General features: G+C 39.9%; 1 protein-coding gene across 6 annotated transcripts; it reads left to right on the top strand.

The window, feature by feature from the left end:
* Positions 1-20: 20 nt before the first annotated feature.
* Positions 21-11,689, top strand: LOC123982045 (glycerol-3-phosphate acyltransferase 4-like). 6 transcript variants are annotated; one of them, XM_046067380.1, is made up of 14 exons: positions 21-253; positions 1,436-1,690; positions 3,826-3,895; positions 3,991-4,288; positions 4,398-4,472; positions 4,728-4,817; positions 5,001-5,094; positions 5,233-5,348; positions 7,771-7,826; positions 7,923-8,008; positions 8,082-8,261; positions 8,366-8,445; positions 9,182-9,345; positions 11,187-11,326. In XM_046067380.1, exons 2-13 carry the CDS (start codon positions 1,526-1,528, stop codon positions 9,312-9,314), a joined length of 1,443 nt encoding a protein of 480 aa, XP_045923336.1. In that variant the 5' UTR covers positions 21-253; positions 1,436-1,525; the 3' UTR covers positions 9,315-9,345; positions 11,187-11,326. The 6 variants fall into 6 exon arrangements, with proteins under 6 accessions (XP_045923336.1, XP_045923340.1, XP_045923335.1 ...); XM_046067384.1 differs by having other exon boundaries at positions 8,082-8,210; XM_046067379.1 differs by lacking the exon at positions 9,182-9,345 and having other exon boundaries at positions 8,094-8,261; positions 11,187-11,689.
* The last annotated feature ends 749 nt before the right edge of the window (positions 11,690-12,438 follow it).

Consider the following 12,438-nt stretch of genomic DNA (forward strand, 5'->3'; position numbering starts at 1 on the left):
ACCATGGATCAGACCCAGCCCATACCGCAGTGACAGCGGCGCTCATTGGCCACCTGTTGCCACGAAGGAAGGCTATACAACTGTCTGTAGCTGTTAGCATGCTACTGAAAGCCTGTAAAGCCAGCAGCCCAGTGTCAGCCGTCCCCGCGCTTCAACCTGGACTCTCCAGATGGAGAAGGACCTGACCGTCTGTCACATCAGTCCTCCTGTTCCTCCGGTACAACCCTAGTGTTAGCGTTAAACCCGGAGGACGGTAAGAGCCCTTACCCACTAACAGTTAGCTAACGCACTGTTAGCCGTTAGCTGGGGGTCAAAGTGAGCTTTATGTTTTTTAACAAACCTAGCAGCTCGCTTGTAAGCTAAAACTTAACATGTTACGAACCAAACTTATTAAACTTCCTAATAATCAATAACTGAAGAAATAGACGTTAAACTTGAATGTGTCTCATTAATGTTACAGGATGCTAGTTACTGAACGTTGAGCATGGAAAACAAGTCAATTGCAGTTGGTAACGTTAACCATTATTAAATGTTAATGAATATAACGTTAGGTGACACATATTATTATTATTATTATTATTATTATTATTATCGTTGTTCCAGTGAAGCTATATAATGACCACTTATTGTACTTAATTCTAACTAAATGTTCCTGTAACTAAGTCATCGTTAATGGAGTTATATACTAGTGTTTTTGTTTTCCCATAAATTAACGTTAAGGCGTTAGTATTAGGAATTGGTCATTACTCCAGAACTAGCTTTTTAGTGCTATTGAACCTTTATTTCACGCTTGCCAGGGATAGCTGAACTCCTAAATATATTTTCATTTAATATAATTTATAGATATTCACAATATTTAATTTTACACAACTATAAATGATACCAGCCAGCTAACAGGTAAACTGAAGTCGTTTCCTCTCTGAAGTCACCAGCTTTGTTTCTGACCGCTTGCATTAGCGCTATTCCTGTTCTTCAACAATAAGGCGATGGCTGTGAATTTACAGCTGAAAAACAGCCACTCTCTCATTGTTGAAAAGGTGGAATAACTATTTTACTCTTAACACAAGCTGTCAGAAAAAGTCACTTTGGCAGACTCTGTCAGTTATGTTCGTCAATAACAGAAGCGAACAAACAGTAACCGTAGACCAGGGCGTAATCCTATATAAGTATTAAACTGTAGCCCAGGATGCTCTAATATATCAGTAATGTGTCATTATAATAATACAATAATAATAATTTATGAGTGAAAATAACTGTCTGAAAACCAAACCTACCTTATACTATATTGGCCATCAGCAAAGTATGATGTTGCTCAAAAGCTCATAGAGGGAACACTGGGGATTATAAAGTTTGTACTCTTTGTGTGACTTATCTTAATATTTTGTGCTGTCTTTGTCAAGTAGAGACAATGAGTTTTTGCTGATGTATATTTCAGCATCGGCTTCAGACACCGAAGCTTCAACTGGACCAGTAGACCTCGTGCACAGTCACTTTCCTCTCTGTGTCTCTTCCGTTGTTGAGCAGCATGACTTGGTTTACATTTCCTGCTGACATGCTGTGCAGGTGTCTTGGCATCTCCGTCACTGTGTGGTTGACTATTCTGATTGTCTTCATAATTGTGCCAGCTGTGCTTGGAGTTTCTCTTGGTATCCGTAGACTCTACATGAGGACACTTCTCAAGATCTTTGAGGTGAGCTTAATGTCTATTTAATGCACAATATTATTAGAAGGGTGCATAATCAAAGTCCATAATTTTCAAATGTTGTTGATGAACTGAAAAGGTTGGTTTATTTATTGATTATACATTGTACAACATTTTAAAACAAATATATTACCTCTAAACTGCAGTAGTGATCAGGCCCTTGGACATATTAGCAAAATTTGCACAAAATAGTTTTTTGCAGGTTTTATTTAACAGATTTTTATTTTATTTTCTAAAAAGTGCATTCCCTGTTGGATGGGACCCCTGGGTCATCCCAGCTCAGAGGGACTGTTAGAATCACAGGACATGTTGTTGCCTCCCTTTCCTCAGGGACATTCCTTTGGGTCAGACCCCTGGGAGGAGCTTTTAGCTATGGGACTATGAACTGAGGTGGTGCAGATACTATTGGGAGCTTTGACTCTTGGGATAAAGTTCATCTAATGGCATAGCTTGAGGATTTTAGAGATGTGGTACAGAGAACACAAGGCAATTTTTATCGCAAGCTCAGCCCCTGTTGTCATATGGTTTAGAGTTGTTAGCTTCAGACCTCTCCCCTTCTACACTCAGGATATACAGTAGTAGTCAAGATTAAAGCTGAACTAATAGGGAAGTACGTGTTGTTTGAGGGCAATGCAAAATGATTTCACACTTTGTTAAAGGTTGTAGGACAGTTTAAGGCAGCTGTCACACCCTTGGATCTCTGAGCTCTGGAAAAGGCTGTTTGGGGCCCTGGAGCTGGTCACTTGGAAGTGGCTGTCAATCAATGCCTTTCTGCTAGCTTTTTCAAGAAGGTTGGGAGGAGCTGCAGACACTCTTGATCCACCATAAACCTGCATTGCGCAGGTTCCTGTGTGAAGGGGTGTTAAAAACAGCCAATATATTATGTAAACTATGAAAACCATATCAAAAATGCATTAAAATTAAATGTTAAGCACTGGTCTATGTTGTGTGTGCGCCGCGGTCGGTCCGGGCGCTGCTCTTCCGCGGGTTACGCTTTTTGCGTTCCGTCGGCATTACGTTGTCAACTGGCATTTGGGTCGGGGTCTTCTGCGTTTGCATCGCGGTGCATCTGGGAGTCTTTGTTTTTTTTTTGATTTGATTTATTCTTTTTCTTTCTCCCACCCCTATTGGCTACTGGGGTTCTTGCCTGCCTGTTACAGTCGTGGTGCCCCACTCTCACTAACAACTACATTCTTTAACAGGCTTATGCGCACACACACACACATACAGACACATTCACCCACACGCACATAGACACACACAGAAACAAACAAACTTAGGTTGTCCCTGGTAGAATTATTCCTGATGCTTTTCTTTCAGTTACTTATTTAAATTAATTATTATCCCAGCTCTCGTGGCTGTGTTGTGTTGCTTATTTAGTGTGTGTGACTGTTTCTTGTTTTCATTTTTCTCTTAGTTGTCTTAATATGTCAGCTGTTTATTGCTGCTGTTCGGCTGGTTGTCTTTTACTATTATTTTGTTTGTGTTTGTTTGTTTGTTGTTGTTGTTGTTGTTTTTCTCCTCCCCAAGCCCCCCTCTCTGTTCTATTGCAGGTTTCGTTGCTTTCTGCAATTGGTGTTTCCCACAGCTTTTCCCTGTTGTCCCCACCTTCCATCCCCCTTTCCCCCTTCTCTTACAGGTGTTGTCCTAGAAAATAAAAAAAAATAAAAAATGTTAATGGCTGCTGGATTTTAAATGAACAAAATAGGTTGGTTGGGTAACTAAACTATGTAACATGCTTTAATGAGCAAAGACTGAATGGCGTACAAACAGCAACAGAACAACCTGTATTGTTGTAACAGGTGTAGGTAACACTCAGCGTTTGTGTGAGCTTGTGTCTGGCAGTCTGGCTTTAATGGTCTCCAAATCAGCCTTAGCATCTTGCAAGGCTGGCAAGATCTTTGTAATGTGGATCATTTAGGGCTCATAGGATTGTGTGTGTGTAGTGTACAATTGTGAATAGCTTGTTTTCCATGGGCTACAGCGCTGCTGGAATGCAATTTGGAGGCCTGCAGGGCTTATTACTGCTCATTCAACTTCATAGCTGCTAATCAGCAGACAAATCTAACACTTAATCTTGTTTTCTCATGTAGTTGTCTTAATGTTTTTTTCTCTTAAATTAGTGGGCTACCTCACGTATGGAGATGGGAGCAAAGGAAAAGAATCATCAACTCTATAAACCATATAGTTACGGTAAACACGGTTCACTTCAATATTTTTCACTCGTCAGTGCTTAGTGTACCATTAACTCAAATTCATGTCTTTCTTGTTTTTCGTTCTCACTGTAGGAATCATAGCCAAAGAACCCCCATTGTGTTGGCAGCAAGGAATCCAGGAGCTGCGGGGTTCTGCCAGCTGTCTGCGCTTAGAGCCGGAGTTTGAGATGGCTGACATCTTCTACTTCTGCCGGAGAGGTGTGGAGAGCATAGTGGATGATGAGGTGACCAAGCGCTTTTCGGCTCAGGAACTTGAGAGCTGGAATTTGCTGACTCGAAGCAACTACAACTTCCGTCATATAAGTCTGAGACTTACTGTCCTGTGGGGCCTTGGAGTCCTTATCCGCTACTGCATCCTGTTGCCTCTCAGGTCAGAGCAGCATGCAGGCAGGATATGTGGTAGAGGCAGAGAGATTCATGTCATAGTGAACATCTTGCTCAGTCTTGAGTGAACTATATGTGTTTTTTTTCTTTTGCAGAGTTACTCTGGCAGTCACTGGCATAGGTCTGCTTATAGTCCTGACTACTGTGGTGGGCTTTTTACCAAATAGAAAGTAAGTTTCCCCAGTTCTCTGTCAAATGTGACACAGCTCATGCTCATGTGAAGTTAAGTCCCTGTAACAAGGGTAGACAGATGATCAAAAGACTGACTAGGTGTAACCACATGTTTCTCTTAGCCGGTCAGGTTTAAAATAAAAAACATTTTCTGGGGAATTTTAGGCTCCTTTAAAAATGAAGTGGTTGTTTGATAAACCTTGAAGTGTGCATTATTAGGAGGCTGGAGTAATTTTTGGGCATTATGTCTTAAGATTAAGGTTCTTCCTGAGTGAGAAGGCTCATCTGATGTGCTACCGCATCTGTGTTAGAGCTCTCACAGCAATCATCACCTATCATAACAGGTACAACGTATTTAATATTCAGCTTTTTAAGAGACAGTCACATTTATTAAATATGAATTTAACTACTTTTTGTAAATGTCTTTATTTCAAATACTGGAATGGAAAGCGTTGATCTGTGTATGTGTAGTTTCCTCTTTTGGGACTGGATATTTGTGTGTCTTAAACACACTTGTTTAATTTCAGAGAGAACAAACCAAAGAATGGCTGTATCTGTGTGGCCAATCACACAACACCCATTGATGTCATCATCTTGGCCAATGATGGCTGCTACTCTTTGGTAGAAAAGTTTGCGTGTCTCTGTGTGTTTCTGTGAGTGTGCGTGTTCGGCCTTCATAAGAACGAATGATTATGAAGAATCAGCTTTTACAATGTAAGAGATGAGTAGAGATGTTTAAGATTGAAACTTGTCTGTCAGGTCGGCCAGGTGCAAGGAGGGTTGATGGGAATGATGCAGCGAGCCATGGTCAAATCTTCTCCTCACATCTGGTTCGAAAGATCAGAAGTCAAAGACAGACACCTAGTGGCCAAAAGGTAACACTACATCTTCTCAGTTCTTATTTCAGCAATTCAACTTCAAAGGTGAAACTAATATTATATAGACTCATTACATGCAAAGTGAGATATTTCAAGCCTTTATTTGATATAATTTTGATGATTATTGCGTACAGCTTATGAAAACCCCAAATTCAAAATCTCAGAAAATTAGAATATTACATGAAGTCAATAAAAAAGGCTTTTAAATACAGAAATGTCAGCTCTGTACAAGAAAGTATAATCATGCATATGTACTCAGTACTTTGTTTGGGCCCCTTTTGCATGAATTACTGCCTCAATGCGGCGTGGCATGGATGCTCTCAGCCTGTGGCACTGCTGAGGTGTTATGGAAGACCAGGATGCTTCAATAGCGGCCTTCAGCTCTTCTGCATTGTTCGGTCTCATGTCTTTCATCTTTCTCTTGGCAATGCCCCATAGATTCTCTATGGGGTTCAGGTCAGGCAAGTTTGCTGGCCAATCAAGCACAGTAATCCCATGGTCATTGAACCAGGTTTTGGTACTTTTGGCAGTGTGGGCAGGTGCCAAGTCCTGCTGGAAAATGAAGTCAGCATCTCCATAAAGCTTGTCTGCTGAAGGAAGCATAAAGTGCTCTAAAATGTCCTGGTAGACGGCTGTGCTGACTCTGGACTTAATGGTGTTAAGTGGACCAACACCAGCAGATGACATGGCTCCCCAAACCAACACGGACTGTGGAAACTTCACACTGGACTTCAAGCATCGTGGATTGTGTGCCTCTCCATTCTTCCTTCAGACTCTGGGACCTTGGTTTCTAAATGAGATGCAAAATTTGCTCTTATCAGAAAAGAGGACTTTGGACCACTGAGAAACAGACCAGTTCTTTTTTTCCCTTTAGCCCAGGTAAGACGCTTCTGACGTTGTTTGTTGTTCAGGAGCGGCTTGACAAGAGGAATACGACATTTGAAGCCCATGTCCAGGACCCGTCTGTGTGTGGTGGCTCTTGATGCAGTAACTCCAGCCTCAGTCCACTCCTTGTGAAGCTCCGCCACACATTTGAATGGCCTTTACCTGACAATCCTCTCCAGGCTACGGTCATCCCTGCTGCTTGTGCACCTTTTTCTTCCACACTTTCTTCCACTTAACTTTGTATTAATGTGCCTTGAGACAGCACTTTGAGAATATCCAACTTCTTTTGCAATTATCTTTTGAGGCTTTCCCTCCTTGTGGAGGGTGTCAGTGATGGTTTTCTGCACAATTGTCAGGTCAGCAGTCTTCCCCATGATTGTGAATTCCACTGAACCAGAGACTGAGAGACCAATTAAAGGCTCAGGAACCGTTTGCAGGTGTTTTGGATTACTTAGCTGATTAGAGTGTGAGACTTTGAGCCTACAATACTGAACTTTTTCACAATATTCTAATTTTCTGAGAATTTGAATTTGGGGTTTTCATAAGCTGTACGCAATAATCATCAAAATGATATCAAATAAAGGCTTAAATATCTCACTTTGCATGTAATGAGTCTATATAATATATTAGTTTCACCTTTTAAGTTGAATTACTGAAATAAATGAACTTTAGCACGATATGCTAATTTTTCGAGTTTCACCTGTAGCTCCAGTTACATTCTTTAAAGTACTGTTTGTTTGTCGTGCAACCAAATATCTTTTAGGTTCTTCAACTAATTTGAAATACACAATGCATTTTGTTAAACCCTGTATATGTCACCAAACCTGATTTAGACTCTAGTATTAGTGTGGTGGTCTAGATAATTTTGGCACATAATAACTTAAAACATATGGTAAAAAGGTTTTGCACACACATAAAATTTGTATTTGTCAGGTGGCAGCACTGTGAGTAAATTGCGTCAAAATCTTGTTATGCTTTAAATTTTTGTATCCTCACTTTAAACTTGTGAAAAAATAGAAACCTAGATAGATAGGTGGGTACTTTATTCATCCCCAAAGGGAAATTACAGTGTTGCAGTAACAGTGAGTTACATAAAATATATCATAATAAAATTACAGTTACAAAACAGACACAACTTACACACGCATTAAAACATCTAAATGTAATAAAATTAACGTGTGTGTGTGTGTGTGTGTGTGTGTGTGTGTGTGTGTGTATATATATATTTATTTTTTTTTCATTTTATTTTTTTTCTACATACAAACCTGCTTTCTCAGTCATGGTCTTGAACAAAACTGGAATACAGTAGCATGTAGCAGCTAATGGGTAGAACTTAAGGGCATTTAAGAAGGCAGTACACGCCACATTTTCATGTCATTTATAAGCACTTTGGTGATATTTTAACTTGACATAGACTGTGGAGTATGAGTATATGATTTGGTTATTTCTAATGGAAGCCATTCTGATTGGACTTGAACACCATTGGGCTTGATGGTTTTACAATATTTTGATCATTTCTGCTTCATTATTTCAGGCTTGGTGATCACGTTGCTGACAAAACCAAACAGCCCATCCTGATCTTCCCTGAGGGTTTGTATGATGATTAAAACATTTTTAAAGACATGGGTAGAGCCCATAAAGTTTGCTGTTTAGTGTGGATAAGAGCTTCACACTGTGTCTTTATAGGTACGTGCATTAACAACACATCAGTGATGATGTTCAAAAAAGGTAGCTTTGAAATTGGCTGCACCGTCTATCCAGTGGCTATCAAGGTAGGAGATGTTTTTGTCTTTTTCCTCCCTTTTTCTCATTTTGCTTCTACAGTACCTTATTTCCATCTTGCAGTATGATCCACAGTTTGGGGATGCTTTCTGGAACAGCAGTAAGTTTGGCATGGTGAATTATCTGCTGAGGATGATGAGCAGCTGGGCCATTGTCTGCAGCGTTTGGTATTTGCCGCCTATGAACATAGAGGTGAAAATCTTTGTCACAACCTTACAAAGAAATATATGGAGCATTACCGAAGTCAGTGAAAGAACTTTCAGAACATCTGTTGTTTTTCCTATCTATTGGAGAACTTTTTCCACGTTACTTTTCTTAGCCTGTTCTTTTTTGTTGTCCTTGTGTAGGAAGGGGAGGATGCGGTGCAGTTTGCCAACAGAGTGAAAGCAGCCATAGCTGCACAAGGAGGGTTAACGGATCTCATTTGGTGAGTCATTAGCCAGGTTTCCATCCTAATGTAGTGCAAATTTTAACTTTTTTTCAGAACATCAGCAACAAGAAAACGCACATTTGTAGGCATTTCCATCCACTTCTTGCAAATATTTGGCGCTGGTTCATTACGTTGGTGGGGCTGATTATCCAGTCAGGTGCCATTTCAGTAGCAAGAACCACACCATCAACAACATAAATTTAAATGATTTATTGATATGATGATATAAATACTGGAGGACCACAAGGCTGCCTCTGTTTCAATTTAAATAAATGACACGAAAATGTGACATTGCCTTGGTTGAACTTCTCACAGAAAATAGGGCAGCACATGAGGAAGCTTACTTTAGCCAGGTCATTTTACTGTAAGACTGGTGTCAGGCTTTCGAAATTAACGTGGCCAAAACAATATAACTTATAATAAACACAAAACAAAGAGGGGCCAGTTACAACACCCCTGTTGTACTTCACAACCTGTTAAAGTAGTGGAACATTTTAAGTACTTGGACACAATCATTAATAACGCTTTAAGTTTTAATGTTTAAAGTACTTTTAAGACGGCCAACCAGCGACTGTTTTTAATCAGAGAGCTGAGGAGCTTTAGGGTTAGTCAACACATCCTTGAGATGGCATACATTTGGTAGAAAGCATTTTACAGTTTAATATTACAGTTTGGTACAGCAACCTGAATGTGAAAGACAAAAACAAGCTTTCCAAAATTGTTAATATTGCAGGGAAGGTGATTGGCAAGGCACAAAAGCAGCTTGGTGTATAGACAGTGGAATACTCAGGAAGGCCAGACAGATATCTGTAGATGCCTCACCCCGACTAAACTTGGAGTTTGAGTTGCTCCCATCTGGACTTTGATTCAAGGTCCCGAGGGTGAGCTGGAACAGATGTAAGAGATCTTTTATTCACCATGCCATACAGGCAAAATTACTGCATTTTTAAATGTGTTTACTTTTAGACTGTAACTAGGGCTGTCATTTTTTGAGCTTGGAAGCTCAGCTATGTATTTGATATAAGCAGAAGAGCAAAGGAAGGATAATGCCCAGGAGGTTCTGGCAATGACACGAGTGAGGGAGAATCCGAGGGGGGAGAGATAACTGCGGCTCATTAATGCGTGTGTGCATGTGTGTGAAAGAGAGAAAAACAGAGAGCGTTCCCTTTTTTTAGTTCTTACAGCGTAGGCTAACTAAAACAGCAAGTTATTATTACCAACACTTTTGTTTTTAACTGTTATGTCTAGGCTAGTAGGCCTGTGCAGGACTAAGAAAATGAGGAGTTAGAGGAGATAAAAGAGGAATATTTACTGCAGGGTGGAAGGGACGGGAGATTGAGCCAGGAAAAGTGGAAGAATAGGTGCATGCTGAACCAGGTTTGTGGCTGCTGTGCAGAGCAGGTTGGGACCATAGCCTACCTACTGAGAGTCCAGACTGAGAGGCTGAACTGAGCAGGTCTAAGGAGAGCAGATGTGATGAGCGTTATTTCCGGTAGCGGCATTAAAATAACACTTAGCCTATTATGCATTATCACTTAACTTTTATTATAGCCTACTAAATGTTCTCCTTCAGTCAGCCTAATATAATGATTTAAATGTGTTCATTATGCTGTTTTTAGTTTGTTGTAGCCTACGTTTTAGGCTGCTGATTCATTTTAAAATGTAGGCTGTTTTACTTTTTTTGATCGGTAATGAAATTAAGCAATTGTAAAGTGAACAAACCCCATAACTGCCACACTGCCGTTGTCATCATTCAGTTTAAAGTGCTCTCACACAGCTGATGGCTTCATTTTGCTTTCCCTTTTTATGTAAACTGGAAAATTGCTTTTACTGCTGAGCGGAGGCAAAGTCGGAGGTGAAGCGCGTGAAAAAACAACATACGAATCTCAAAATTTAAAGATGAGTGTGTACCCAGTGATCGAATATTTGGGTCCAACCCTACCTCATTCCCTTCTGCTGCTGCTACTGTTTTCTTTTGATGTTGTATGTTTAATTGTTTAATTGTTGTATTCTTAATGTGTGATAACTGTGGTGTCATGGTTGTATTGCTATGTTTTGGAGAAGTTAAAGACACATTTCCATGAAGGTAGACAATAAAGTCTATCTCATCTAATCGATTGATGAACAAAAGGAAAGATATGCAAGGCTTGCACTTGCTGGATAGCTATATTTCGAAAGCGTTGTAGGGAAGCTACAATGGAAAAATCCACGGTCGACCCTGGCACAACAGACCCCATTATAACCCTACGTGGAGGAAGAAGGAGATGAGGAAACAAGAAAGAAAAAGTGTGTGTGTGGGGGGGGGTGTAGTAGGACATTTATAGAAATGCCGGAAGTGGCGTGGTTGAGGTGTTGTCCTGAGATGACTAATGTAATTAAAAGAGCAAACCTCAAATTGTGTGAAAACGTAATGGAAATATGGCATTTGTTTGTTTTATGTTGTTCTTATTTGAGGAAAGTTACATTCTCCTCATTGTTCCACAGATATGTTTTACACTTCAGTAAAGTAGTTTCAGTAAAGTAGTAGAAGTTTATGCTTTGTGTACGTACATCATGATGCATTTGCTAAGTTTTAAGTGGACCTTTTTGGCTTTATTGATACACCAAGACACTTAAATCATGGGTCAATCTTGGTTATTTCCTTCAGTGGTTTGTGAAGGAAGTAACTAATGACGCTGTGTTGAGTCCTGCAGTGCAATGTGTGATATTGTTTTCCTTTCTTACCTGTATGCTCTCAGGGACGGAGGGCTGAAACGAGAAAAAGTGAAAGATGCTTTTAAAGAGGAGCAGCAGAAACTTTACAGTAAAGTTCTTGTGGGTGAGCAGGACCAGGGGGACCACAGCGACACCAAACATTTAGAGGATGAAAATCCAGAGGATGATAAAAACAATCAAGATTCAACAGAAAGACAATGAGGACACAGTGAATATGTTGCAGCGGATATTTTCATTTTACAAAACGTGCAGACTTGTAACAAAAAAAAAAGATTTTATGTTTTGATATTTATGTTTCTTTCAGTGTAAAATATATATTTGTGTATATTGTTTGTATGATGTGAAATTAGGAGAATGGTTATACTTACTGTTTGACAGATCTGTACTGTAAGAGATTGTAGCAATGCTAAGAGGTGACTTTGTCTTTTCTTAACTTATTGTTCCTATAGTGACCTCAATTTATTCTGCTTCCTTTTATTGAACTTGTTGTATGTCTGATTAAAACATTCTCCTCTAAAAACACTGACCTTTTTTGTTGTAAATCTGAATCTTTTAACAGGTGCACAGCCATTTAACTGATTTAAGTGCCTAGTACTACCATCACCGTCAGACACTTTGGCAGTGCCAACACTTTTGCGTCAGTTTGCTAATGGGCTCAGCGCTCTATATGTGTCTGCACTTAATTTTAATCTTTGCTGGGCACGAGGAAGCAGAGACAGTGAGATCAAACATCTTTAGGCGGGGTGCACAATGTAAGTCGTGATAATGTACGTTTTCAATGTTTATTGTCTGTTAGGAAAGTGTTTCTTTAAAGGATCGGACATTTAGAGGAATTTAAAGTAACTGTTCATTTTGTTCCCTCTGTGAACCAGCAGGAGTCAGTGTTCAAACATGAACCATACTGCACATTGTGACATTCATAGTCAATACAGACTGATTTAAATGGCTGTCTAACTGTCTAAAATACATATTTATACATTTTCCATACCAACCTAATCCTAGGTTGATGAGGATTGAGGGTTTATCCCAGCATGCACTGAGAAGAATGCAGGTGATCGACTGTACAGGCCGCCAGACACAAAGATCAAACACATTCAAGGTATTTTAGAGCATTCGATCCACGGAAGGACCGATGATGAAATCCATGCTGCCCTACTTAACATTCAGACTGGAGCTGCACAGAAACTAAATCCAACCATATGAACCCTATCAGCGCTCAGGTATCCTGTCCTCTCCAAGTGATTATTAGAGCAGAGGTATCATGTTTTCAGACCC

This window comes from Micropterus dolomieu, linkage group LG13 (genome assembly GCF_021292245.1).
Source record: "Micropterus dolomieu isolate WLL.071019.BEF.003 ecotype Adirondacks linkage group LG13, ASM2129224v1, whole genome shotgun sequence".
Classification (NCBI taxonomy): domain Eukaryota; kingdom Metazoa; phylum Chordata; class Actinopteri; order Centrarchiformes; family Centrarchidae; genus Micropterus; species Micropterus dolomieu.

Excerpts from the sequence above, each read along its gene's own strand:
- LOC123982045 (XM_046067378.1), top strand. The coding sequence starts at position 1,526 with ATGACTTGGTTTACATTTCCTGCTGACATGCTGTGCAGGTGTCTTGGC. Across the intron at positions 3,896-3,990 it reads CTATAAACCATATAGTTACG|GAATCATAGCCAAAGAACCC; the intron begins GTAAACACGGTT and ends TTCTCACTGTAG. Across the intron at positions 5,349-7,770 it reads AGACACCTAGTGGCCAAAAG|GCTTGGTGATCACGTTGCTG; the intron begins GTAACACTACAT and ends TCATTATTTCAG.